The 25,130-nt window shown below is 57.8% G+C and overlaps 3 protein-coding genes across 6 annotated transcripts in view; 1 reads left to right on the forward strand and 2 right to left on the reverse strand.

Moving 5' to 3' along the window:
- The window catches only part of TMC4 (transmembrane channel like 4), a 10,990-nt gene extending 6,669 nt beyond the window's left edge, over positions 1-4,321 (reverse strand). Inside the window, exons 1-5 of the mRNA XM_027037274.2 lie at positions 4,167-4,321; positions 3,353-3,566; positions 1,907-2,052; positions 1,191-1,423; positions 955-1,076 (exon numbers count right to left, since the gene is read on the reverse strand). Of these exons, the coding sequence (XP_026893075.1) occupies positions 955-1,076; positions 1,191-1,423; positions 1,907-2,052; positions 3,353-3,566; positions 4,167-4,245 (794 nt within the window). The 5' untranslated portion in view covers positions 4,246-4,321. The remainder of the gene's footprint in view (positions 1-954; positions 1,077-1,190; positions 1,424-1,906; positions 2,053-3,352; positions 3,567-4,166) is intronic.
- A 171-nt stretch (positions 4,322-4,492) lies between these two features.
- Positions 4,493-17,404, reverse strand: MBOAT7 (membrane bound O-acyltransferase domain containing 7). Of its 2 annotated transcripts, XM_027037332.2 has the most exons (8): positions 17,095-17,404; positions 16,284-16,362; positions 16,052-16,181; positions 15,363-15,489; positions 13,345-13,504; positions 10,928-11,288; positions 9,079-9,255; positions 4,493-5,498 (listed from the first exon to the last, which is right to left on the reverse strand). In XM_027037332.2, the coding sequence occupies exons 2-8, from the start codon at positions 16,357-16,359 to the stop codon at positions 5,111-5,113; spliced, it is 1,419 nt and encodes a 472-aa protein (XP_026893133.1). In that variant the 5' UTR covers positions 16,360-16,362; positions 17,095-17,404; the 3' UTR covers positions 4,493-5,110. The 2 variants fall into 2 exon arrangements, with proteins under 2 accessions (XP_026893133.1, XP_026893134.1); XM_027037333.1 differs by lacking the exons at positions 15,363-15,489; positions 16,284-16,362; positions 17,095-17,404 and having other exon boundaries at positions 16,052-16,165.
- A 439-nt stretch (positions 17,405-17,843) lies between these two features.
- TSEN34 (tRNA splicing endonuclease subunit 34) lies at positions 17,844-23,420 on the forward strand. 3 transcript variants are annotated; one of them, XM_027037352.2, is made up of 5 exons: positions 17,844-17,999; positions 18,738-18,984; positions 19,235-19,496; positions 19,647-19,904; positions 22,922-23,420. In XM_027037352.2, the coding sequence occupies exons 2-5, from the start codon at positions 18,742-18,744 to the stop codon at positions 23,107-23,109; spliced, it is 951 nt and encodes a 316-aa protein (XP_026893153.1). In that variant the 5' UTR covers positions 17,844-17,999; positions 18,738-18,741; the 3' UTR covers positions 23,110-23,420. The 3 variants fall into 3 exon arrangements, with proteins under 3 accessions (XP_026893153.1, XP_026893152.1, XP_026893154.1); XM_027037351.2 differs by having other exon boundaries at positions 17,921-18,059; XM_027037353.2 differs by lacking the exon at positions 17,844-17,999 and adding an exon at positions 18,324-18,456.
- The last annotated feature ends 1,710 nt before the right edge of the window (positions 23,421-25,130 follow it).

Here is a 25,130-nt window from a genome sequence, read left to right on the forward strand (position 1 = left end):
AGCAAACCACCACTGTCTCTTGCCTGGATTATCGCCACAGCCCCGTCACTGTTGCACCTGCTGCTTGCGCATCCCCGACTCTCCTCCCTTCTTTCCTTCTTGCCCCCCCTCTCCCTCCTCCGTCCACCACAGAGCCAGAGAGGAAGCCTTTTGAAACCTAAATCAGATCGGGGTGATCTGCTCAAGAGCCTGCAGTGAGTCCCCTGGCGCTTGGAGAGCAGCCACATCGTTTACGGAGTGGGGCGCATCCCCCGTGGCTCTCCCTACCTCCCCGTGCACCCTCTGCCACGCATCCCTGCTCCTGCCTTGCTCTGGCTGTGCTCTCTGCCTGCAGTGCTCATTCCCCGGGTATTTCTCTGACCAGACCCCTCACCCCCTCAACGCCTTTATTTAAACATCTCGCCTCATCCAGGCATCCCTGGGGGACCCCTAAATGCAGCAGCCTGGCGCATTCTCACCGATGGCCCGCCTCACCTGCTGCATCTGTGTCCGGAGCCCCCGTCACCTTCTAACGCACCGTGTCGTTGACTCATTTACGGCTTATTACTTATCACCTGTCTCCCCCTGGTAAACTGTCAGCTCCCCCAGGACAGGACTCTGTCTGGTTTCTGTTTGTGTCTAGAACCACGGCGGCAGACACGTAGTAGGTGCTTAATAAACAGCTGTTGCCGGAACGAGTGAATCACCCGTTTGTTTCCTACAAAGCATGCTCCCCTCCAGAAAAGATGTCGTTAAATTTGTGTGGTTAAGATCTTACCTTCCCGCTCTAGATTCTGAAGCCACGGGAAGGAGAAGCTTCCCAATTTGTCACTGGTCTTTAGCACGAATGAAACGTTTTTAAGTGTGATTTCAACTCCAACTGAGAGAAAAGGATCACGGAGGGAGACTCTGGACTCTTGGGGAGGGGTCTGCTAGCACCACGACTCCCTCCCCGGGGTCCCAGGTGTCACTGACCGGTGGAGGATGAGCACCAGGTGCAGAAGGCCAATGACAAAGACGGAGCACAGGTAGGCGACCGCTAGGTGTCGGCGGGGTGGGTAGAACCCATAGAAGAGAGGAGACCATTCTAGAAAACCCTGCCGAGGGAAAGGTCACCGTGGGGCTAGGCAATGGGGGGTGCGGCGCCCAGGCTCGGGGGTGGGGGGGGGGGTGGGGGGTGGGGGGTGTCTCCCAGGGACCCAGGCACTCACCACTCCTGAGAGCAAGCTGAAGAGGTGGGTGGGGAAGGTGACCAGGCCTTGGGGGTCGGGGTTGTAGAAGCCGCAGGGTGAGGAGGTGTCAGGGCCAGGGGGACCCGGGGGCGTCCCCTCCAGCCAGGTGGGCAGCAGTGTCATGCAGGCCTTCAGCACGGACGCCAGCACGTTGAGAAGCAGCAGGAAGCGGAGTAGCGAGAAGTAGGACTCGGTGCCGGCGCCAAACTGGCCTGCAGGGGGCGCCACAGAGGCGGGGGGCTGCTTTCTCAGTCTGGAGTCCCGGCCCTCCTCCCTCAGACCCAGGGGTCCTGACCCCCAGCCCCCTCCTCTCTCAGACCCAGAAGTCATGGTCCCCCAGAACCTCTTTCCTCAGACCTAGGAGTCCTGGCCCCCAGCCACTCCTCCCTGAGACCCAGGAGTCCTGGCCCCCAGCCCCTGCCCCACACCCAGGGGTCCAGGCCCTTAGCCCCCTCCTTCCTCAGACCCAGAAGTCATGGTCCTCTAAGACCTCCTCGCTCAGACCCAGGAGTCCAGGCCCCAGCCCCTCCTCCCTCAGACCCAGGAGTCCTGAACCCCAGACCCCTCCTCCCTCAGACCCAGGAGTCCAGACCCCTCAGCCCCTCCTCCCTCAGACCCAGGAGTCCAGACCCCTCAGCCCCTCTTCCCTCAGACCCAGGAGTGGGCCCGCCCCAGCAGCCTCAGCCCTGCCGCACCCCCGATCCTTTTCAGCGTCCACGCCCAGGGCTGCAAGGTGTGCAGGCGTTCCTGGGTCTTCTCCTTGGACCGCCGAAGCCGCAGGGCCCACTGGGCCACCCTGGAACCCGATCCCTGGGCCACTTTGTCCCTGGCATGGCTCTGCCTGGTACAGAAACAGATTCAGAGACAGAAAATGAAGGGCGTGGCAGCCCCGAGTGGACACCCCCAAATGGCGAAGCACCCCGCCAGTGGGACCGGGCTGGGATGCTCTCCAGCGATAGGAGCAGACACGTAAGAAGCCAGGCGGAAATCAGAGGGTGCAGGGGTCTACTGGGAGTTCCAGAACAAGCACGCTCACGCCGTGCTCTTTAGGGATGCGCCCCCGGGCGGAAGGCAGGGAAGTGATCGTCACACAGGTCTGGGAGATCATCACACAGGACCTGTGTGGGGAGAGGGGGGTGACAGGGGCACGTGGGGGTGCTCCCCAGGGCGGAGTCTCCTGCCCCAGGTGCAGCCTGCCCGGGCGCTCGCCATGGGAGTACTCCCGGGCTGCGCAGGGTGCCTCCTGCACTTGTCTGGAGGCAGGTATCATAAAGGAAAAGTGAAAAGGAAAGAAGGTTTGGTTTGGCGTTTGTCCCTGTTCCTGGCGCGGAGCGATAAAAACCCTTGGGAGACCAAGTGAAGAGATCCTGGTGTCGTCTGCAGCGGAAACGAGGTGACTTTTGGACTCCAGGTAAGAGTGGGGGGGGGGGGCTTGCCAGGGAAACCACCCGCAGGTGCGGAGGGGGGAGGGGCTTGGAACCTGCAGCCCCACCCCCGACCTCCCGGGGGAGCAACGGGGCTGGAGGCGGGGTTCGATGGCCCTTGGCCCAAGATTTAATCAAGCCCGCCCGTGTAGGGGAACCTCCATAAACACCCGAAAGGAAGGGGTTCAGAGAACAATTTCAGGACGCGGGGCCCCGTCCTCAGACGGCCCTGGCACTTGCTTCTGACGTCGTGCAGCTCGGGGCTAGGAATGCACGACGCTCTCGCGCCTTCCGAAAGTTCCAGCGCCGCACTTTGCTTTGAGGAAAGAGCCACATGGTCTGAGCTTTACGCCAAGCGGGCTTAGGAAAGGTTTCCTGGGAAGGCTGTACTCTGGACAGCGCCGGGAGCCCCTTGTTGACCAGGCATCGTCCCCCAGCCCGGCCAGCTCTGTGGCGGCAGGGAAAGGAGGAGCAGTGACAAGCGTCAGTAGGCAGGAGACAGACACAGAGACACACATCAAGCAGAGAGGAACACACAGAGAGAAAGAGCGAGAGCGGAGACAGAGAACGTGAGCCCGGAGGCTAGAGAAGGGAGTCCCAGGGTCGGGGAGGCAGGACTCCCCGGAGTCAGAGAAGCAGGGACACAGGCAGGGGGAGACAGAGGACACCGCGTAGACTCGGCCCACAGCTGGGTAGGAAGCGGGAAGTGAGCTTCACCTGTGGGTCCGGCGGGCCTGCATGGGCCAGGGGAGTTCCCTGGAGGGGATGGGTTCTCCCAGCTCCTTTTGGGCGGCTTCGGCCATGGCCTGGATGTTGCTCTCTCCATCTTCTTCCTCCTCCCCCGATGCCCCCCAGGGGAGAACCCCGGGTCCTCGGTACCGAAGGGTGGCGGCACTGGGGAGCTCATTCAGCACAGAGGAGAGCGAGGGGCCTGGGGCAGGGGAGCGGGGGCTGGGAGGGTGCAGGACTCGCAGCCCCCAGCCCCTCCTTCCTCAGACCCAGGAGTCCTGACCCCCCCCCCGCCCCTCCTCCCTCAGACCCAGGAACCCTGAACCCCATGCCCTCCTCCCTCAGACCCAGGAATCCTGAACTCCACACCCTCCTCCCTCAGACCCTGGAGTCCAGGCCCCCAGCCCCTCCTCCCTCAGACCCAGGAGTCTTGAACCACAGGGCCTCCTCCCTCAGGCCTTGGAGTCCGGGCCCCCAGCCCCTCCTCCCTCAGATCTGGGAGTGCAGGACCTAGGGCCCCTCTGCAAGCACCCAAATGTGGGCCCCCCAGGGCTGAGGAGCCCATTCTTCAACTTCCTTTTCTCATATTCAGGAGTTTGCAATCCTCACCCCCCCCCTCCCCCGAGACTGGAATCTGGACCTCCAGACCCCTCCCCAGGACGCAGGAGTCCCACGCCCTGGTTCCCTTCCCCCACCCAGAAAGCCAGGAACCGAAACCATCCCCCTTCTGCCCTCTGGACCCTGGAGTCCAGGCTTCCATTCCCTGCCTCCCTCAGGACGCCCCTCCCCCCACTCCCCCCACCTGCTCTGGCCCCCCGGGGTGCCGGCCAGCCTCCGGAGGAGCCCCAGGCCTCCGGTTCCCACGTCGGGCCCGCTTCCATGGCCCCAGGTGCGACTGTTTCCGTCTCTAGCGGCCGGCTGGGCGGGGACTGCCCCAGGTAAGGAAGGGACCCCGGGCAGGTCCTCCCCTGGCCACCAGGTGGCGGTGGCGGGAGGACGGCAAGCACTTCGGTGTCAGGGCGGCTGCTGGGAAACGTCCTAGGAACAAGCCCACGGACGCCAGCGTGGTCCCTGGAGGTGCGGCGTCACGAGCCCCACGCCCGTCGATCACCCACAGGCACACGTACGGTCTTTGCGAAACACTTTATTGGCGGAGGCTCACACATTCTGACCGTGTCTCAGGCCAGAGAATGACAGGAGGGTGACAGGTGCGCTGGGACCCTGAGGTGGCTCAGATGGAAGCTGCAAGAACCATGTCCGCAGGCCTGCTCCTCGGTGCCTCAGTTTCCCCCTTATGAAACGGGAGGGTTATGTTCCCTTCCGGGTCTGAAATCCTGGTACAAGTGGGACGAAAGCCCCAGGGAGGATGTTCCCCACTACCAGAACCTGCCCCGAAGCTCCTACCCCACACCCTGTGCCAGGAAAAAGCCCAAGAAGCCGTGTTCTGGCGGCCCTTGCTTGCAGGGTCGGGGAGTGCGGCTCTCTCCGGAAGCTGGGGCAGGGACACCTGGGTGGTCGAGGGCTGTCCTGAGCCCTCGGGGCAGAGGGCAGAGGGCGGGGAAGCAGCGAGAGCTGCAGCCCGGCTCCGTCGGTCGGACGCAGGGTACGGAGCGGAGACGGGAATCCTCGCCAGGCCCCTGGCCGCTCCAGCAATCTTTCTGGGAAAGGAGACGGCAGCCAGGGTCACAGGATTCCCAAGCAAGAAGCTTGGTGGGCGGGCCGACTGGCAAAGGGCGCCGCGGCAGCCTATTCCTCCCGGAGCTTTTCTGGGGCCAGGCTGGCGGCCGAGGGCGCGGTCTTCCTCCGGCCTGGACCGCCCCCGCCCAAAGCCAGCCCCAGCAGCAGGGCGGCCAAGGCCAGGATGTGGACGCAGAAGTAGACGGAGGCCCAGTACCGGACGGTGTCTCCCAGGGACAGCAGCACGAAGCCCATACACATGTAGTCGTAGGCGCGCATCTTCAGGAACCAGTGCACCCAGTCCCAGGCCTTCTGGCCCCCGGGACTGAGCCGCCCCCGCAGGGCCGACTCCAGTCGACCCTCAGCCGCCAGGCACAGCGGTATGGTCAGGAAGCTTAGGTAGTAGCCAGGGTGGAGGCCGTGCCAGTAGGCGCTCAGCAACATGGTCCAGGCGCTCCTGGGGGAGGGGCTCGGATTCAGGACCCTGGAGCCCAGACCCCCAGCCCCCCATCTCCTTCCTCCTTCAGACCCAGGACCACAGACCCCTGAGACCCAAGAGTCCTGACTCCCCAGGCCCTCCTCCCTCAGATCCAGGAGTCCAGACCCCAGGCTTTCCTCCCTAAGACCCAGGAGTCCTGAACCCCAGCCCCTCCTCCCTCCGGCCAGGAGTCCTGACCCCCCCCCCACCCCTCCTCCCTCAGACCTAGGATCAGGCCCCCAACCCCTCCTCCCTCAGAACCGGGAGTCCAGACCCCCAGCCCCTCCTCCCTCAGACCCAGGAGTCCTGGCCTCCAGCCCCCTCCTCCCCCAGACCCAGGAGCCCAGACCCCCAACCCCGCCTCCGTGAGACTCAGGAGTCCAGGCCCCCATCTCCTTCCTCCCTCAGACCCAGGAGCACAGACCCCTGAGACCCAGGAGTCCTGACTCCTCAGACCCTCCTCCTCCCTCAGACCAAGGAGCCCAGAACCCCAGCCCCTCCTCCCTCAGACCAGGAGTCCTGACCCCCCCCAGCCTCTCCTCCCTCAGACCCAGGAGTCCTGAACTCCACTCTCCTCCCTCAGACCCAGGAGTCCAGGCCCCCAGCCCCTCCTCCCTCAGACCAGGAGTCCTGACCCCCCCAGCCTCTCCTCCCTCAGACCCAGGAGTCCTGAACTCCACTCTCCTCCCTCAGACCCAGGAGTCCAGGCCCCCAGCCCCTTCCTCCCTCAGACTCAGGAATCACTATTCTGTTTTCAGGAACTCAGTTAATGCCCTCTTATCACAGCTTCCCTCAAGACCCATGAACCTGAGCCCCTAGCCACTTCGTCTTGGGGATCTAAGAGTGGAATTCCTGATTCATGAAGACTCAGTCATCTCTAGCCATGGTCTCCTCTCTCTCTGGACCCCAAAATGCTATAAATTCAGGCTCCGGTCCCTCCTTCCTCAGAGACAGAGAAATCACCACAGAGGACTCCGCCTGGAATGGAGATGTGGGTTCTTCCTTGTCTGTGGGCATCAGCCTTTCCCTGGGGCACATCAGGGTGCTTGAACTTAAGGACACAATAATGCTGCCCCCCATCCTTGGAGGCATAGAGTCTGTAAAAAGGCTGAATTTTCACTCTTGCCCAAAAGGGAGACCTTTTCCCCTCTCTCTCTTCTTCAGCCACTTCCACGAAAAAAACAGAGTGCTTCAGAAACTTTTCTCCGTCCTTCGGATATAGATGGAAACGTTCGGAAAGGCTTGGAAATAAGCCTTAAGAAAACACAGTCCACGAATGTTTTTCTGGAGGGTGGAGGTACCCAGTCTTTGAACTATAAATGTCATGGGAGTTGGAGCCCCTGTCTCCCCGCCACTGTGGGGGTTCATCCTAGGCACCTGGCATCACGCTACCGCCTGCTGGACACCTAGTTGCATTCTTCCTTCAGGTAGAGACGATCAGCACAGGTGGCTACCCCACTGCCAACTGAACTTGGGCAGAACAGGAGACCGTGCATCACCGCAAACAGTCGGTGGCTCCTCTTACTTGAGGACAGGTTGTCGTTTCTCTCGGGAGCATGCTGTGCAGGGGACTGTGACAGGTGGCTCCGACAAGGCGAGCTTTCTTTTCGTTTTGGTAATCTCGTTAGCGGGTTACATGGTGCACAGCCTGGCTCAATGCTAGCTCTTTAGTAACAAAACCGTGTTCTTTCTTTTCTGCCAATGGTGGAGACAGAATTCCCGGGTCGGGAGCATTTCAAGAGACATTCTCTGACAGGGAGAAACAGGGTGGAAGGGACGCACATAAAAGGCCCACCAGGCACCTTGAACTCTACACAGGCACCTGAACTCTGAGCTGTGGTCCCTACCTGCTCTCCCCACCTGCACACTCTCCCAAGAACAGTCCGTGCTCCCCTCGGCCTTTCCCCACTTCCGTCCTCCCTGGAACCCACTCCAGCTGGCTTTCACTTCCACCCTCCAAACTGCTCCCGTCAAGGTTGCTGGAGACCCCCCGCACCCTCCCGTCGCACCCAAGCCCGAGCCTTTGTTGTACTGAGGCTCCTGACCGCCCGACACAAATGACCCCTCTCTGCTTTCCTGACTGTCCTCCTAGCTCATCGGCTCCATCTAGGCCGGCTCCTCCTCGCCCCTCGTCTACACCGGGGTTTCTCAATCTCAGCGCTACGGACATTTGGGGCCAGATCACTGTGTGCTAGAGCGGGGGCCGTCCCGTGCCGCGCAGGGTGTTGAAGAGCGTCTGGGCCTGTAACCACTGGCTGCCAGTAGCATCTCCCAGTTATGGCACAAAGGGCTCCCAGGCGTTGCCGAATGCCCCCGGGGAGTGTGGCACAGCTGCCCCCAGCCGAGAACCTCTAACTGAAACACTGGAGCGCCCGCTGCTTTGACCTGCTGCTCAGCCCGAGTGTTAGGTACCACTACCTGAAGGCACCTGAGCGCCCGCTTCTCACACCGTCTCCTCCTTCTGCGCCGGAGTCCCGTAACTGACCGCCTACCCAGTAACCCCAACCGAAACCTGACAGTCACCTGGGAGTCCGTGGGACTCCACCCAAGTTTCACTCCCTCACCCGAGCCACTCCGGAAACTTCCTCCTGCCCAGTCTTCCCATCTCAGTCACTCACAGCCATCACCTGGCATCACGCTTCACTTCCTCACGTTCTCATCCCCACATCCAGGCCGTGCCCAGTCCGGACACCCAGGTAGGTTTAGCTCCTAGCTCTGCAGCTGCGTCCTGACCTCATCTGGTGGCTCTGGGAAGGCGGAGTGACACTCGGCAGGTTACCTAACCTCTCTGAGCCTCAGTTCCCTCATCTTTAAAATGAGGGCGGGGAGCCTGGGTGGCTCAATCGGTTAAGTGTCTGACTTCGGCTCAGGTCATCATCTCACAAGTTCGAGCCCTGCATCGGGCTCTGTGTGGACAGCTCGGAGCCCGGAGCCTGCTTCGGATTCTGTGTCTTCCTCTCTCTCTGCCCCTCCCCTACTCACACTCTCTCTCTCAAAACAAATAAACATTAAAAAAATTTTTTTTGAAACCAGGGTAGTAAGCTCTACGTCCTAAGGTTGTAAACATAACAATGTCTGGCACACTCGAGTTTCCACTCAAGAAGTATCGGATGAATAAAGAATAAAAGCTACTATACGGTGACTACTCACCTGGCGGGCCTCACGTTAGGTATGTTCACATCGCTTAAACCTCTCATCAATCTCTGAAGTAAGTTAACAGCATCACCCCCATTTAAGAGTTGAGGAAACACAGGTCAACTAGCTACTTAAGGTTTTTCTGTGTCTGGCTGGGCCAGGATCCCAGAAAGTCTGGCCAGAGTCCACAGGATTCAGTACACTGCTTCTGTCCGAAGATGTTGACTTTACACAAGTAGAAACTGAGGTCCAGAGAAAGGGAACGATTTACCCCAGAGCAATGCAAATCAGGGGCTGGGAACCGGCTCAAGAAACTACAACTCCCATGACCCTCTGGGGCGGAGGCCCGGCCGGGAGCCCACAAGCAGCCCCAGGCGCTACTGGGAGGTGTAGTTCCGTGTTTTCCCAGGGCAGGCGCGCTCACCTTAGCACATAGGAGCGAGCAGGTGCGCTCTTGTAGACGTACTGCGCCAGCCACCACTGCACCGTCATGTTCCAGTACCGCATGCCATCCCGCACCCGCACGCAGAAGTCAGTGCCGTAGCAGTCGATGTTGCGGATGGTCTCATAGTCGTACTCCAGGGAGGCCGCCTTCTCCGGACTGGGGGGGGTGGAGGATGAGGGTGGGGGACAGACATGCAGCTCAGCCAGGCCCCCTCCCGACGCTGGCTACTGTCCCAGCCCCGGATGCTAAGGAGGGGATCGCGGCCAGGCCAGAGCTCTGGCTGTCACATTTGCTAGGGCAACCGGAGAGGGTAGCCCAGAGGGAGCCTTTTCCTGGATGAAGACTGGGGGCGGGGGCACAACAGTTCACTGACAAGGGGTCCTCCTTCTCTTGGTCTCAGGGCTACAACAGCAACGAAAAGCCTTGAGGGGCTACAGTTGCTAAGCTACAAGTCCTCAGCAACCTGAGCCTTCAGGGGTCTCAGATGCTAAGGAAGGGCAAACAAGCTCACTGTATTCAGAGCAGCTGCCCAGTGTGGTCCTAAGTTGTCAAGACACTGTGGTTGCTAGGGAAGTAGCATCCCTAACAACGCGGTGGTCTACGATTGCTAGGGAGATGTTTGAGGCCCACGTGACACCTGATGGTCTCTGTTGCTAGGGAAAGGGTATTCCTTAGGAACAAGGCCTAGGATGTTTAGAAACACTTCCAGAAAGGGCCCCTCCTGGTCTTTATGATTATTCAGTTAAGTGTCATCTCCAGCACTACAGTGGCTCCTGGATCACTGGTGCCAACAGTCCCAGTGGCGGCGAACATCTTTCACCCACCCCAGGGTAGGTGGCTTCTGAGAATGGGAGGGGAGCCATCTATTACAAAAGCCTTCAATTCCTGCTTGCCATTTTCTGGCGGACGCCCTCACTAGTAACCGGAGGTCTACCGATGGTTGCTAGGAACCGGGGATGGGGGAGGGGGGAAGTGGGGGGTGGGGTGGGGAGGTGGAGTCCAGTCCCAGTGGTTAGAAGCATCATTTCCCTAGCAACCTGAGAGCAACACTTCCTTAGCAACAAGATAGCCCCTAGTTCCAGGCTAGCAATTCAAGAACGAGGAGGGGGGGGTGGCACTAGGAACAAGGTCAGTCCACAGTTACTGGGGTACTTCCTCAGCAGTGGTAGGAAAGCCACCCGCGGTTGCTGGGAGCGGTGTCCTCTCTGCCAGAGGACAGCATGGTCAGGGACGCCATGTCCTCAGAAAGTGCAGGCTGTTACGTGAGGACATCACATGGTTGGGGGCCTGTGCGCTGGCGTCTAGTAACCAAGGGCAGGTTAGGGGGCGCCATTTACATAGCAATGAAAAGCGAGTCTTGTAGCAGGAAGGGGCAGGTCCTGGTTGCTAGGGAAGCGCCCCCCTAACAAAGAGGGGCAGTCCAGTTGCTAGGTAACCATCTCCCTAGCGACAAAGGGTGGGCCCCATCACAGCCAAAAGATGGTATCCCAAGTAACCAGGAACAGCTGGGTTACCGGGGTGACACTTCCATGGCAACAGAGGGGAGGCACATGGTTGCTAAGATACCACCTTTTCCTAGCAACAGAGAGCAATTCACCATCCCACGAGGTGACAAGCGTTAGCAACAGGGGGCAGTGGCAGGTATGAAGAGTACTGCTCCCTAGGGCAGGGGTAGGTGGGCGGTGGTGGCCAAGGGGCGACATTCCACTGACAGCAGGGGGCGAAGCTGCACCCCCTGCTCCCCTGCTCTCCTCCCTGCTAGGGGCAGGGCCAGCCTGTGCTGACGGGGCCTGCCGGGTCTTGGGAAGCCTCCCTCCCGCCGCCTGACCTGCTGGGGGGTGGGCATTGGAGGGTGGGGCCGCCCCCGGCCCGGGCTTTGGCGGCCACGGGGTAGGCCCCGAAGCCGGCAGCAATGCAGCCGCACTCGGCGGCAATCCAGGCCACGTAGAAGCGCATGCGGAAGGCGAAGAAGACGGGGATCATGTAGAAGAGGCGGGCAGGCAGCGGGCGGGCGTAGAAGGCGTCCTCACGCACGGCCTCCAGCGGGAAGAGGTGTGAGGACAGCAGGAAGAGCAGGCCAAAGAGCGGGGCCGGCCAGGCTCGGCGCAGGAGGGGCCGCAGGCTGGGCACGGCCCCCGGGAAGGGCTGCTCCAGCCAGTCCAGGTACGTGCGGTAGCGGAAGAACGGGCCTGTGGCGGGAGGGAGGGGCAGCCGTCAGAGACTGGTCTGGAGGTGGGGGGGGGGGGGGTGGGGGGGGCTGAGACTGGGCGCTGAGGAGTGGGGAAGGGGGTGGGGCTAGGTAACCGGGAACAAGAGGAGGGAGACTCTGAGAGAAAGGGACAAGAAACCAGCGAGTCTTTGACTCTTGATCTTGGGGGTCGTGGTTCAAGCCCCACGTGGGGCTTTGGGTGTAGAGATTACTTAAAAATAAAGTAGGGGCGCCTGGGTGGTTCAGTCCTTAAAGTGTTCGACTTCGGCTCAGGTCACGATCCCACAGTTTGTGAGTTCAAGCCCCTCTGTGCTGACAGCTCAGAGCCTGGAGCCTGCTTTGGATTCTGTGTCTCCCTTTCCCTCTGCCCCTCCTCCGCTTGCGCTCTCTTTCTCAAAAATAAATAAACATTAAAAATAAAAGAAAGAAAGAAAGCAAAGAAAGAAACCAGAGAGGGGGAGTTCAAGGACTCAGAGAAAAAGATAAAGGACAGACCGCTAAGTAGCGAGGAACAAAGAGCTGGAGAGTGGGGGGTATGGAGACAAGTCCCCAAGAAACACAGGGGCAGATAGGCAAACACAGGGGCAGATAGGCGGGACCCGAGGGGTGGCGGGGGGGGGGGGGGGGGGGTGTGACCTCTGCATGAAGGAGGAAGTAGGGCAGTGCAACTGGAGAGGAACAGAGTGGTTTGAGAAAAGGTCAGAGGGTTGCAGGCAGGGAGGACTCAGGGTTTTGTTCTAAGAGCCAGGAAACCGCTGTAGGCTCTTCCAACAGAGAGGTGCTGGGATGCCATTTACCCTGGCCCCTGAGCAGGGCGGGGGCTGCAGAGGGTCACCGGTGGAAAACAGGAGACAGTGGTAGCGCTGGAGATAAACTGGCGGCCTGGCCCAGGGAGGGAGCAGGTGCGGATTAACGGAAGTGACAGCCTTACGTGTCACAAAGAACAGAGAGAAGAGAGTAGGATTCCATTCATAAATGACCAGCACCGGGATATCTATAGAGACAGAGAGTCAGTCAGTGGTTCCCAGGGATTGGGGGCAGATGCGGTTTGAGGGACGATGGCTACAGGATCCAGAGTTTCCTTCTGGGGCGATGCAATGTCTACAATGACATGGTGGTGACGGCCGCACAAGTCTGTAACTATGCTAACAACTACTGAGCTGCATGTAGCTTTAAGTGGGTGAACATATCAGTTACGGGTCCATAAAGCTGTCATAAAAAACAAAACCTCCTAGGGGCACCCGGGTGGCTCAGTCGGTTCAGCGTCCGACTCTTCATTTCAGCTCAGGTCACAATCTCACTTTGTGAGTTTGAGCCCCGCATCAGGCTCTGCGCTGACTACTTGGGATTCTTTCTCTCTCTCTCTCTCTGCCTTTCCTCTGCTTGTGCTCTTTTTCTCTCTCAAAATAAATAAATAAACTTAAAAAAAATCTTAGGAAAAAAAAGACAGAAAACCTCCTAGGACATCAACATTAATGGAAAATCTTTTCGGACGCTAAAAATGGGAGCATAATGTGAATGTATTTGTTCCTTGGGTGATAGAAACATCAGGGTTGCATAGACCTTGCTCCTTTGTCTCCTGATTGCTCCCAAGAAGCCACAAGGAACCACTGAGGCCAAGAACAGTCTGTCTCTGCTCTGGAGGGCCGGCGGGAGAGTCTGATGTAGACCCAGGCAGAGATGCTCGCCCTCAAGAGGAGCACATGCTGGGGCACCTGCATGGCATCTGACTTTGGCTCAGGTCATGATCTCACAGTTCGTGAGTTTGAGCCCCACCTCGAGCTCTGTGCTGACAGCTCAGAGCCCGGAGCCTGCTTCAGATTCTGTGCCTCCCTCTCTCTCTGCCCCTCTCCCACTGGCACTCAGTCTCTCTCTCTCAAAAATAAATAAATATTAAAAAAAAAAAAAAAAAAAAGGAGCAGATGTTGGAACAGAGGCAGGATCACAGAACAGGCACCAAAGTCCGGGTGGAGAATGGGGACAGGCAGTGGTGACGAGATGCAGGGAGGCAGGGCTGGGTACGCAGCCACACTCACCTGTCATGATTCCCACGTAGCAGTAGCTGTAGCTGAGCGTCTCCATCAGAGAGGGGACATCAGGCAGAAGCCCCAGGCTGGGCCCCTTGCTGAAGCCCGTGGCCATTTCCTTCCTCTGGGCCAAGTGCAGGTCCTGAACTTCACTGGCGAGACTCACCAGCTGGGAGGAAGGGGCACGGGTGGGGGACAGATCAGACCCCAGGCCTTCCTCACCCTCGCCTTCCTGCAGCCAAGGGAAGCCACTGGGAGCTGAGGTTCTAGTCCATGGGCGGCTCTCGGCATCCAGAGTCATGAGTCGCAGGGTGGCGGCTTCTGGCCACAGGTGCTCCCTAGCACTGCCTCCTGGGCCTTTCTGTCTCTTCGTTCCCCCTTCTGTGTTCTCCCGCGGGCTGTGGCTTCATACCACACACGCTCTCATGATCTCCAAGCTGTACCCTGTCTGGGCTCCTTCCTCCATCCCCAAAACCATTCAAAGTGCCTCTTGTCAGTAATACAAGCCTATCCCGTTCCTCAAACTCACGGCCTCGAGAGCGGAACACGTTACCGTTCCCCAGAGTCGGCGCTCTCCCCTCGGCAAATGCCACCATCAGGCAATTAACTGCTCAGGCGGGGAACCTTCCTTACTCCCCAAATCTACCGTAGGTCTCTGAGTCTGTAGCTTTTGGCCTCCGTTCTGCTGCCCAGCCCCCAGGCTGAACGTGACGGGCCTGCCCCTGCAGGCCTGTTCTCCACCTTCTCCGCAGGCCCAAGGCTGACACGCCAGCCACAGGCCTCAGCCGGCCTTCCGGCTTCCCGCTGGGTTCTGCCAGAAGGGAGCCCCAGGACCAGAGGGGGGAAGGCAGGTGTGAGGGCTGGGCCGTGTCCCTTGGTCCATCCTCTCAAGGCAGAGGGAGGACTTCACACAACACTCTCCTTTCTGTTCGACTACCGGCCCCGCTCTCGTCCCCAGGGTTGGTACCGGCTTCCCGTGGCTGGCCCAGGATCCTCACTGTCCCTTCTGGCTCCTCCGCCCCCCGCCCACCCACACTGTTGTCAAGAAGGACTCCTCAAAGTATCCCCAACGCGGCACTTGCTCCTGGGGCTCTGACTGGCCTACCGATGGCCTGGGTCGGGCCACCACTGCAGGTCAGCGGGACTCTGATCAAGGAGGCTGCCCTCATCCCTTCTTGCGCTCCCCCTGGCAACTCTGTGGGCATCCAGGGCGCAGTTCCAAACACGTCAATGTGGTCACCTTACCTCTTCTGGCGACAAACCCCAAGACCGCTTCCGGTGGATCCTGGGCCCCCTGGGAAGCCTAAACCCCTCACCTTGGCCCCACTCCCCTTCCGTCTCTCGATGAACACTCGCTGTGGCTGGCGCCCAGTCACCGGGCTCAGCCTGCTCCCTTCCACGTTCTGTTCCTACATGCCGAAAGGCTCTTCCTCCAACTCTCAGCCAACCAACTCCGGCCTGCCCTTGCATCCCGGGCCACCGAGAACACAAGATGCTCGGGAGACCTGGTTCGCTACCTCACGTGACTGTCCTGTGTCCTGTGTGACATGTCACTGGAGCCCAGCACACAGGAACTCAGGACTTTTCGGTCTGGGGTGGGGCCTGGGAACCTGCTTTCACCCATCTCCCCAGGTGGTTTCGAGCCAGACACGGGTGCCCTGTTTTTGTGCCCTCAGAGAAGCGCCTTCTCGCCAAAGCCGTTTCCCCCTCCTTGGCTAAATGGCTTGCTACCAAGAGGCACTCCTCGAGAACTGGTCCGTAAAGCACTTAGCTCAACCTTTGGCACACGGCAAAGACCAAATGACACCTGCACTACTTGGCCGCGGTTACCCTGCTTGGCCCGGGGAAAGGAGGGACTACTTCTTCCTCCCCTCCCCCCCCAACAGTTGAGAGGTGAAGTCTTGCCCCTGGGGGTGCTCCGGAGATAAAAATCCCACCTCCCCTACTGCCCCCGAGAGTGGGTGTGGAGGAGGACGAGAAGATGGGCCGTTCCCTGGCACCAAGAGAGGGGTGGAGGGGCGTCTGACCTTCAGTGTCAGCAGCAGCTGGACGGCATTGGTGAAGGGCGTGGGAGTGGGCAGGCCCAGCAGGCTGAGTGCGCGGAAGAACAGGAGGTAGGAGAAGGTCCAGGCGAGGGCCAGGGCGTGGCAGGAGCTGGGGCAGAGCAGGACGACGAGTGTGCTGGGTACAGGGACCTCGACTCCGCCTCCCCCAGATTCTAGTCTAGCTACAAGCCCTCCCTCACCCCCCCCAACAGATAAGGGGGGGAAGGACGGGAGAAGCCAGACTGAACCAGTGCAAGAGGGGGCTCAGCCCCACAGAAATGCGCCACAACGGAGAAGAGAATGAGGAGGGGTTAAGATAAGCTTTAGGGTGAAAACCCTTCAGGCCTCCATTTTTTTTCCGAGGGAGGCGAGAAACACGGAGAAAGAAAGGGAGACGTAATACAAATATGAATGGTGGCAGGGCCGGCCCACCGGTCCCCCGTTCTCCCGAATACATGATACGGATATTAAGAACCAGGACAAACACGCAGGGACAAGACCCAGAAAAAAAGGCCGGACAGGAAGAAACACAGACCAAACCACACGGAGAATCCAGAGATAAAAAGAGACACCCAGAGACAAAGGCAGAAAGGGAGATAGACCCAAAAAGGAAACAGGTTGCTTCCTCCCCCTCTGTTCTCCCTCCACACCCCCCCCCCCCAAATCCTCACCAGGGCTGCGCCTGAATGAGGGCCCAGGTCCCAAGGATGGTGATCAGAGAATGCAAAGTGTGGGGGCCACAGGTGAACAAGGTGAGCCCCAGGCCCACAGCTGCTGCCCCCCATCTCTTCAGCCCAGGTCCTGCGGGGAGAAGGGACAGCATAAGCCTGGACCCTTCCAGGGAGTCCCCTGCCCGGTGCCCCCCACCCCCCAATTTTCCACTAGGGAGGGAACCTGACTCACCAGCTTTCTTAAAGAGGAAGCCGATGGGGATGGAGATAAGGAGAACCACTAGATAAGTCCATTCTTCAGGCGACATGGTCTGGGGGAGGGGCAGAGGGTTTGTGAGAACCCAGGGATCCGGGCCATCAGCCCCTCACCCTTACAGGATTCAGGAACCCACCCCCTCTAGTCCCCAGTGTGGAGGATCGTGGAGCCCTACCCTCAGCCCCTCTCCTCTGAGAACAGAGGAATCCGGACCTCCAGGACCTTCCTCCTTCAAGGAGAAAGCAATACACCCCCAGCCCCGCTTTTTGGAGAACCCAGGCCTCCAGTCCTCCTCTGAGAACCCAAGAATCCAGACCTCTCAGCCCCTCCCCCGAGGATCCAGGAATCCGGCCCCTCCCCCTGCGATCGCAGAAATCGAAGCTAATCTCCCAACCCCCATTGGGGACCCACGGATTCAGTCATCGCTCGCTGAGAACCCAGCAACAACCCTTGTCCCAGGCCTTTCCCTTGCAGAGCCCAGGATTCCAGAGCTCCCAGCCCCTTCCTCCTGGAAGGATCCAGGGACTCGGGCCCTCCCTCTCTGAGAACCCAGACTCCAGCCTCCACCTCCATCCAAGGTGCAGACGTTTCTTCCACCTAAAGCCTGGAGGGCGCCCCCCACCCCCTACGTCCCCACTCCCCCAGCGCAGGTCAGACCGGCTCCGGCAGAGCCACAGGCGGTTACACCACCCCCTGCTCGGCCGCGCTCCCGGCGCCGAGTCCGCCTCCGTCCGCCGGCCGGTCCGCAGCCCCCGCCTCACCCCAGGTCGCCCGTGCCCCTGCCCACCTGGGCCTGGCTCCGCGCCGCCCGCCGGGCGGGAGGCGGACAAGCGGTCCGGGCCCACGGGCGCCCCGGCTGTGGCCACGCCTCCCCGGCCCAGCGCGCGCTGCTCTGTCGTGGTCCCGGGCCGGATGTGCTGCCCCGTCAGGCTGCGGGCCGGGCAGGGAAGCGGCCGGCAACCGGCACCCGACAGCTCCAGCCCGTGGCTGCACCTTTACCCCTCGGCAGCCGAGCCCAGTGCACGTAAAGAGGCGGGGACCGGAGCTTCGGGCTTGGACGGACGCTTCGGAGCCGGGAGAAGCCGGGGTCTCCGCTTCGGGTTCCTTCGGGCAGAATCGGCGGCAGTTTGGAGGCGGGGCCACAAGCTTCGGTCTCCGTTCGGAGGTCTCCGTTCGGATGTAGGCGGGGCCAAGAGCCTCGGCCGGATGTGGGCGGGGTCATATCGTTGGTTTCCTTCGAGCATAGTTGGGTACCAGTGACCCAGGTTAGGAGATAGGCGACGTCTCGTTCTTGGAGAAGGAGGCGGGGCCACAGACTTAGGCAACACGAAGGAGGCAGCGATCTGGAACATTTCAAGGGGCGGAACGAACAGCATCCCGGCCGGAGGGGGCGGGGCCCTGGGATGACGTCACCATAGGGCGGGGCCAGGGTAATAAGCCTCACTTTCTCTAGTGGAGGAACCCTAGCAGCGGGGACGTTCCCTTCGCGAGGGCGGGGCCAAGGTGTTCCACTCTACGAGGAAGGCGGGGCTACGGCGCCGCTGGGGGCGGATCCCAGACTTCCCGCTTCGCTGAGGTGGCGGTGTGACGAAATTGACGCAGGGGGTCGGGATGCGGAGGGGTGGAGGAAGCAGCGCGTGGCGCGCTACGTAGGGGGTGGCTCCGCCGGGACTGCGAGTTGGTGTTTACGAGGTGACTAACTGGTTCTGTCAGAGGACGGTGCCGCATTCTGAGGGGAGCGCTCACGAGGGGGTGAGCCCGCCCGGACGGAGAACGGACCGTGGTGCCCAGGGGGAGGGGCTTCCGGCCGCGGGGTTCGCTCAGTGGGGCGGGTACTCCCCAACTGGGAGTGCTTGAGGCCGGAGGGGGCGGGGCCTGGCCGCGGGGTTGACGGGAGCCGAGGATGCCCGATCGCAGGACCGCTGCGTTCGGGAGGGGGCGGGGCTGCGAGTTCGGCCGCGTCGAGGCGGTCCGAATGCCCGAAATCTGGCGCCGGGCGGGGGCGGGCCTTCTGTCGTGGGCGTCCGACCCTGTGCGAGGAGGCCCGGAGGCCACGCCTCGGGGCTTCGGAAGGGGGCGGGCCCGAGTTCCGAGCCACCCGAAGGGGGCGTGGCCCTGCACTAGCGGAGGCTTGTCTCGGAGCCAGAAGGCGAGATGGCCGGGATGTCGACCACGGGGTCCTGGGGGCCCCAGCGACTCGGCGGAGGGCGGGGTCTTGTCTCGGCGGCCCCGGGGCCTGGCGGGATCGCTGAGGGGGCGGGGCTCGGCCTGGAGACTCAGCAGGTGGCAAAGGCTGCCTTGACGAGGCCCCACCCCCGGGGCTCAGGGGCGGGGCCCCGTTGAACCCCCGCCCCCCCGCCCCCTCACTCCCCACCCCTAAGCGGTGGGAGCGCTAAGTCGGTGACCTTTGTGTCCCCCTGGCTCCCGCAGGAGGATGCTGGTGGTGGAGGTGGCGAACGGCCGCTCCCTGGTATGGGGGGCCGAAGCGGTGCAGGCACTGCGGGAGCGTCTGGGAGTGGGGGGCCGCACGGTGGGCGCCCTGCCCCGCGGGCCCCGCCAGAACTCGCGCCTGGGCCTCCCGCTGCTGCTGATGCCCGAGGAGGCGCGGCTCCTGGCCGAGATCGGTGCCGTGACCCTGGTCAGCGCCCCGCGCCCGGATCCACGCCAACACAGCCTGGTAAGGGGCGGGCCGGGGGCGCGAACGCCCTGGACCTGCGGAAGTACAGGCAGGACACCTGGACTCCGCGGGTTCGGTCCCTAAGGTGGGAGGGGTCAGGGCGTCCTCGATTCTGGAAGAATGTGGGTGCAGGAGATTGGCATCCCCGAGTTCGGGCTTTGAGGTTGGGAGGGGTCAGGGGGTCAGGATACCTGGCTTTCTAAAGCGGGATATACTTGGATCCTGGGATTCTCGCTGATTTACTTGTCAGGCTCTGGCATCCTTCAAACGCCAGCAAGAGCAAGACTTCCAGGAGCAAAGCGCCCTGGCAGCCGAGGCCCGTGAGACTCGTCGTCAGGAGCTCCTAGAGAAGATTGCGGAGGGCCAGGCTGCGAAGAAGCAGAGGCTGGAACAGGAATCAGGGAGCAGCGGGAGCCAGGAGGCCGGTGGGAGCCAGGAGGCGGGTGGGAACCTGGCTCCCGCGGAGAATGAGGCCAGTGCCAGCCAGGCTTCTGGAGAGCACGAGGAAGCAGGTGAGGCTGAGACTTGGAGTCCAGGGACCAGGGGAAGGGAGGGAGAGGTCTTTTGGGAATCCTGGCTGGAATCCCGGCCTGGGACTCCCTGGAGGATGAAAAGACGTCGTCCTTGAATTCACCCAGTTCTCTTGGATTCACCTCCCCCAGGTTCCTCTTCTCCCCAGCCAGGGCCTTCAGATGGGGTGGCCCCCTTGCCCAGGTCCGCCCTGCTGGTCCAGTTGGCCACTGCTAGGCCCCGACCCATCAAGGCTAGACCCCTGGATTGGCGCGTCCAGTCCAAAGACTGGCCCCATGCTGGCCGTCCTCTCCATGAACTTCGCTACAGCATCTACAGAGACCTGTGGGAGAGAGGCTTCTTCCTCAGTGCTGCTGGCAAGTTTGGGGGTGACTTCCTGGTCTATCCTGGTGAGTTTGGGTGGGGACCTCCAGTTGTGGCCCCTTTTTTCACAACCCCTCCACAGTCCGCATGTTTCCTTTTTGCCTTTTCTCAGCGTCTGAAACCTGTGGAAGGACAGGAGACACTTGGGAACCCAAGCTCATTTGGAGGGCAGTTTAGTAAATTTCATTAAGCACTTACTTTGACCCCCAAATTTCACTTAGAGACACTTAGATATGTGCACAGAACATACAAGAAATCATCATCACAGGATCCTTTAAAGTAGTGAAATATTAGAAAACAAGCAGAATTAAAAAAAATTGTTTTTAATGTTCATTTTTGAGAGACTGTGCGCAAGCGGGGGCGGGGCAGAGAGGGAGACACGGAGTCTGAAGCAGGCTCCAGGCTCTGAGCTGTCAGTACAGAGCTCGACGTGGGGCTGGAACCCACGAACCTCGAGATCATGACCTGAGCTGAAGTTGGACGCGTAACTGACTGAGCCACCCAGGTGCCCCCAGAATGATTATGAATGGGTTAGCAGTTAAACACTGGTGCTAGTCGTCAGAGTAACGTAGGTCCATGTACATTTATGAAAAGATGACCAAAGGGGGAGAAAAAGAACCACTTGTCAAAAACGTGTATGGTAAAATACTCTATAGTTTATGTTACTGTGCAGTCTTATGCACGTTATTTAAGTAGCATTAAAAATTACGGCTCCAGTGAAAGAATGTGGACAGAACTTAAGATAAAACGGTGTGAGTAGATGAAGAGAATCCTATCAAACAAGTGGAAAAAGGTGTGCAAACACGGACTCCAGCCCAAGTACAGTGGTTTCCTCTGGGAGGGAATTTGCATCAGGTGTAGGAACATGAGCCTTTTGCTGTATCAGTTAATTTTTGAATTTGTAGTAAGAGTGCCTTTATTGTGTAACTGAAAGGTTAAGAAAAATAAGTCTGCAGGAAAATCAACCTCTTTGTTCCTCCTGAGAATGTAGAAAGATAGAAGCACCTGATAAGTAGTCAGGTCTTAGCTCTTCACTGGAGACCGACTGGGGTGTCTGAGGTGAGGCGAGGGCCTGCGTCTTTTCTGAGACTGAACACGTAACTAAGGGACTGGCTTAGGAACCCAGGACAGTGTGCCTGCCCTGTGCTCTGCAGATAACCACACTTTGATTACTTTGCTGCTGCTGCTGCTGCTGCTGCTGTGTGTGTGTGTGTGTGTGTGTGTGTGTGTGTGTGAGAGACTCCCGTATGTAAGAGATTAGTTTGGTTTTGAAAATGAATAGTCAGTTTACTAATCATATGAATGCTAATATCCAGTTCTTTTTGAAGCTTCCAGTTCAATTTATAAATCTTTTCAGTCTAGCAGATTTTAAGGGGACTCTTAGTCTAAGTTTGATCCCACTTGCAAAAGGAGTTAAGTAATTTTCAATGTGATAAGCTGCATTTTAAATTTTAATATATTTTCCTTTTTAAGGAAAATGGTTTTCTTGGTTATAGAACTTGCTGCTAATTCAGATCTAAAAAACTACAAATGGGGTGCTTTTTAAGTTTATATGTTCTAATGCTGTTAATACACTTACAAAATTTCAGGTTAAAAAAAGTTTGACTCCACCAATAACTCAATCACACATTTGAAACTGAATCACAAGACTGGCCTGTTAGCTCTAGTGGATCAATATTTCTAAAATGATACATACTCAGTGTATGAAATATACGTGGAATCCTTGTCCCCTGAAGATTAATAGTCAAGGTCTGGATCCCTTAAATATATTTAAACATTTATTTATCTTGAGAGAGACAGAGCACGAGCAGATGAGGGGTAGAGAGAGACACACAGAATCTGAAGCAGGCTCCCGGCTCTGAGCACAGAGCCTGACGTGGGGCTCAAACCCACGAACCGCGAGATTGTGACCTGAGGCGAAGTTGGACGTTTGCCCAACTGAGCCACCGAGGCGCCCCTTAAATATTTCTAACAGTAAATCCTCCTGAACTTTAAAGACAGTAAGCCTCTAAGAACAGTTTTGGGGTAACTTCTCAAGTCTTTGATGCTTCCTTCTCAGCAGGTGTCATACCAGCCAGAGAGATGCCTGGCTCCTGGCCGGGTTCTTGCTGGAGGCCCAGCTGCCAGCCTGGGCCTTGTTTTCCTGTTGCCATGACACTCCCCTGTCAGATGGGATGTCTCGTAGCCTTGCTCTTGGAGACTTCCATTACCTACCACTTAATCTTCTGTGTCGTGCCCCACTGGTTCCTACTCTGCTCGATCACATTTATCTAATCCAGGGGCACACTGCAGCCCCCATCAAATGCGGCCCACCAGTTTTTAAAGAGAAAGTTACTGGGACGCAGGCCAATGCACTTATTTACGTACGGTCTGTGGCTTCTGCTGTGCTACAGGAGTGAGGTGTGTACTTGTAACATGACCCACAAAACAATATTTACTGTGTGGCCCTTTGCTGTATTAACTCTGTTATCCCATCTATTCATTACTCCATCCTGTTGTAAATTCTTTTTTTCTTTTAGTCTCTTGGAGTCACTTCTCCCTGGACATTGACGTGATGTCCTATTTGTTCCTCACGGCTTTCCCTGACTTTGTGATCCTGGTTCTTACATCACGACAGTGACATATTCAGTTACTTGTTCGGTTTGTCGTTTAAGGACGATTATGCTGTTGGTGTGTGGCAGCTTCCTGCCCCTGTCCCACTGTATCATTGGCTTTTCCAAGTTGGTACACCATTTCGATTTTAAAGGCTGTATGCTATCCAGTCTTACTGAGAGACCCTGAATTTAACAAGTCTGTGGCTTGGTTATTTCTCTTTCTTAGCGGTTGTAAATGATAACAGGGTGAAGAGCTTTATTCTCCATTTTAGGGGTGCTATCCTTGTAAGAAAAAAATTCCACGAGTGGAATTGCTGTGTCCAAGAATAGCTATTTTTAAATATTCATAGAGATTACGAAGATGGTTCCCATGTCCTACCTATGGACATTCCAGCGTCTTCCGGCCCTCTGCCCCTGGAAATTGCCACATGTCTCTCTCTCTCACCCAGGTGACCCACTTCGTTTCCACGCCCATTACATTGCTCAGTGCTGGGCTCCTGGGGACCCCATTCCACTCCAGGACCTGGTTTCTGCCGGCCGCCTGGGAACCAGCGTCAAAAAGACGCTGCTCCTGTGTTCTCCTCAGCCTGACGGTAAGGTGGTCTACACCTCCCTGCAGTGGGCCAGCCTGCAGTGAACTCCAGAGACCTAGGGGGACGTGGCTGCATCTGTGGAAAGAGCCTTTCTAGATGGTCCCATGCTCACATCTGCGCGGGAGGCCTCAACACCCTCCTCCCTCTCTCTGCGGTTAAGTTTTGAGTCTGGATTTATAAACACTACGCCTTCTTACTTCCCTCCCTGTTTCAAAGCACTTATTGGCTGCGATGTTTTTGTAGTTACCTGTTTCCAAACTGTGAGCTTCTTGAGGGTGAAGACTGGGTTTGATTCATGTCTGTTTTCTACCGGGCACAGGTCCCAACAGGTCCCAGTAAACTTGTTGAATAAACATGGAGTCTGTGATTTCAATCCCGACGGCAATCCTGGGAAGCGTGGGCCTTTGCATTTGTTTAAGCCGGCGAGGGAAAGGCCTGAAGGAGGTCACACATCTAGGAGGTATCCAGCAGGCTGACATTTAAAACTTGGTCCTGCTGATTGCAGAGTCTGAACTCTGTCCACCGCACTGAACCTCCTTTTGAAAAGATTGTCACGGAACATTACAGATGCGTACAAAGGCATAAATGAAATAATGTCTATACACCTGCAGAAAAGAAGGACGTGAGTTTGCAATTTCATGACAGGAGTTAGGGGAAGGAAGGGGAGTGCCCAGAAGGGCACTTGAGGCTTGGGGAATGCTGGAGGTGGTCTTTTTCTTGACCTGGGTGGTGTTTATTCAGGTGTATAGAATTATTTTTAGAATTATTTTTACCCTACACCTATACTTTTTTTTTTTAATTAAAAAAAATTTTTTTTTAAATACTTATTTTTAAGAGAGACAGATCGCGAGCCAGGGAGGGGCAGAGAAAGAGGGAGACACAGAATCCAAAACAGCTCCAGGTTCTGAGCTGTCAGTACAGAGCCCAAGGTGGGGTTCAAACCCAGAAGCCATGAGATCATGGTCCGAGCTGAAGTCAGATGCTTAACCCACTGAGCCACTCAGGGACCCCCCCCCCTCTTTTTTTCCCCTAATTTTAACGTTTATTTATTATTGAGAAACAGAGAGAGACAGAGCATGAGCATGGGAGGGACAGAGAGAAGGGGAGACGTAGAATCTGAAGCAGGCTCCGAGTCGTCAGCACAGAGCCGGACATGGGGCTTGAACTCACAAACCGCGAGATCGTGACCTGAGTCGAAGCTGGACATTTAACCAACTGAGCCACCCAGGTGCCTGTTTTCTTCTAATTGTAGAGAGAGTGTGTGTGCAATTGTTGGGGGAGGAGAAGCAGAGAGAGACAGAGAATCCTAAGCAGGCTCCACACTCGGTGCAGAGCCTGACGTGGGGCTTGACTCCACGACCCTGGGACCATGAGTTGAGCCAAATTCAAGAGTCAGATGCCCAACTGACTAAGCCACCCAGGTGCTCCCAAATTCTTTTTTATTTTTTTTATTAAAAAAAATTTTTGTTTTTAATCTTTATTTTTGAGAGAGACAGAGACAGAATGTAAGTGGGTTGGGGCAGAGAGAGAGGGAGGCACAGAATTTGAAGCAGGCTCCAGGCTCTGAGCTGTCAGCACAGAGCCTGACACGGGGCTTGAACTCACAGACCGTGAGATCATGACCTGAGCCGAAGTCGGTCACTCAACCAACTGAGCCACCCCAGGTGCCCCTAGGTAGATTTTAAATGTATAGGTTTGTCAAATAGATTTCGTTACTGAAGTCTAGTCACATGGTTAATGATTCTGGGGCTGAAAGTCTGTTTCCCCCAGTTTCTTCTTTCTCTCCTACCCTTCACAGTAAACACATTTGCTAGAACCACAACTGCCAGTAATCTTAGATTAATTTAAAACAGGACCCTAACCCCAGCCTGGTTAACACTTTGTTCTTTGTGCCTCTTTGGTAACTGGCTTGTAAATATCTTCTCCAGGCTGTCTCTTCTCTCCAACAAAGTACTTAGTTGACTCAGTACTCAGTACCTATGTCTTCTCTCAAAAATTCCTCACTAAAAAACATGTGGATGCCTGGCTGGCCCATTCGGTAGACTCTTGATCTCAGGGTCGTGAG

Source organism: Acinonyx jubatus, chromosome E2, assembly GCF_027475565.1.
Source record: "Acinonyx jubatus isolate Ajub_Pintada_27869175 chromosome E2, VMU_Ajub_asm_v1.0, whole genome shotgun sequence".
Classification (NCBI taxonomy): domain Eukaryota; kingdom Metazoa; phylum Chordata; class Mammalia; order Carnivora; family Felidae; genus Acinonyx; species Acinonyx jubatus.

What these genes read in the sequence shown, in the direction of transcription:
- MBOAT7 (XM_027037332.2), bottom strand. Translation starts at nt 16,359, where the DNA reads ATGTCGCCTGAAGAATGGACTTATCTAGTGGTTCTCCTTATCTCCATC. An exon ending in CTTCCTCTTTAAGAAAGCTG is followed by an intron (nt 16,182 to 16,283) that starts GTGAGTCAGGTT and finishes TTCTCCCCGCAG; the next exon opens with GACCTGGGCTGAAGAGATGG. An exon ending in AGCTGCTGCTGACACTGAAG is followed by an intron (nt 13,505 to 15,362) that starts GTCAGACGCCCC and finishes CCTTCCTCCCAG; the next exon opens with CTGGTGAGTCTCGCCAGTGA.
- TSEN34 (XM_027037352.2), top strand. Translation starts at nt 18,742, where the DNA reads ATGCTGGTGGTGGAGGTGGCGAACGGCCGCTCCCTGGTATGGGGGGCC. An exon ending in TGGAGAGCACGAGGAAGCAG is followed by an intron (nt 19,497 to 19,646) that starts GTGAGGCTGAGA and finishes CACCTCCCCCAG; the next exon opens with GTTCCTCTTCTCCCCAGCCA. An exon ending in TGACTTCCTGGTCTATCCTG is followed by an intron (nt 19,905 to 22,921) that starts GTGAGTTTGGGT and finishes TCTCTCACCCAG; the next exon opens with GTGACCCACTTCGTTTCCAC.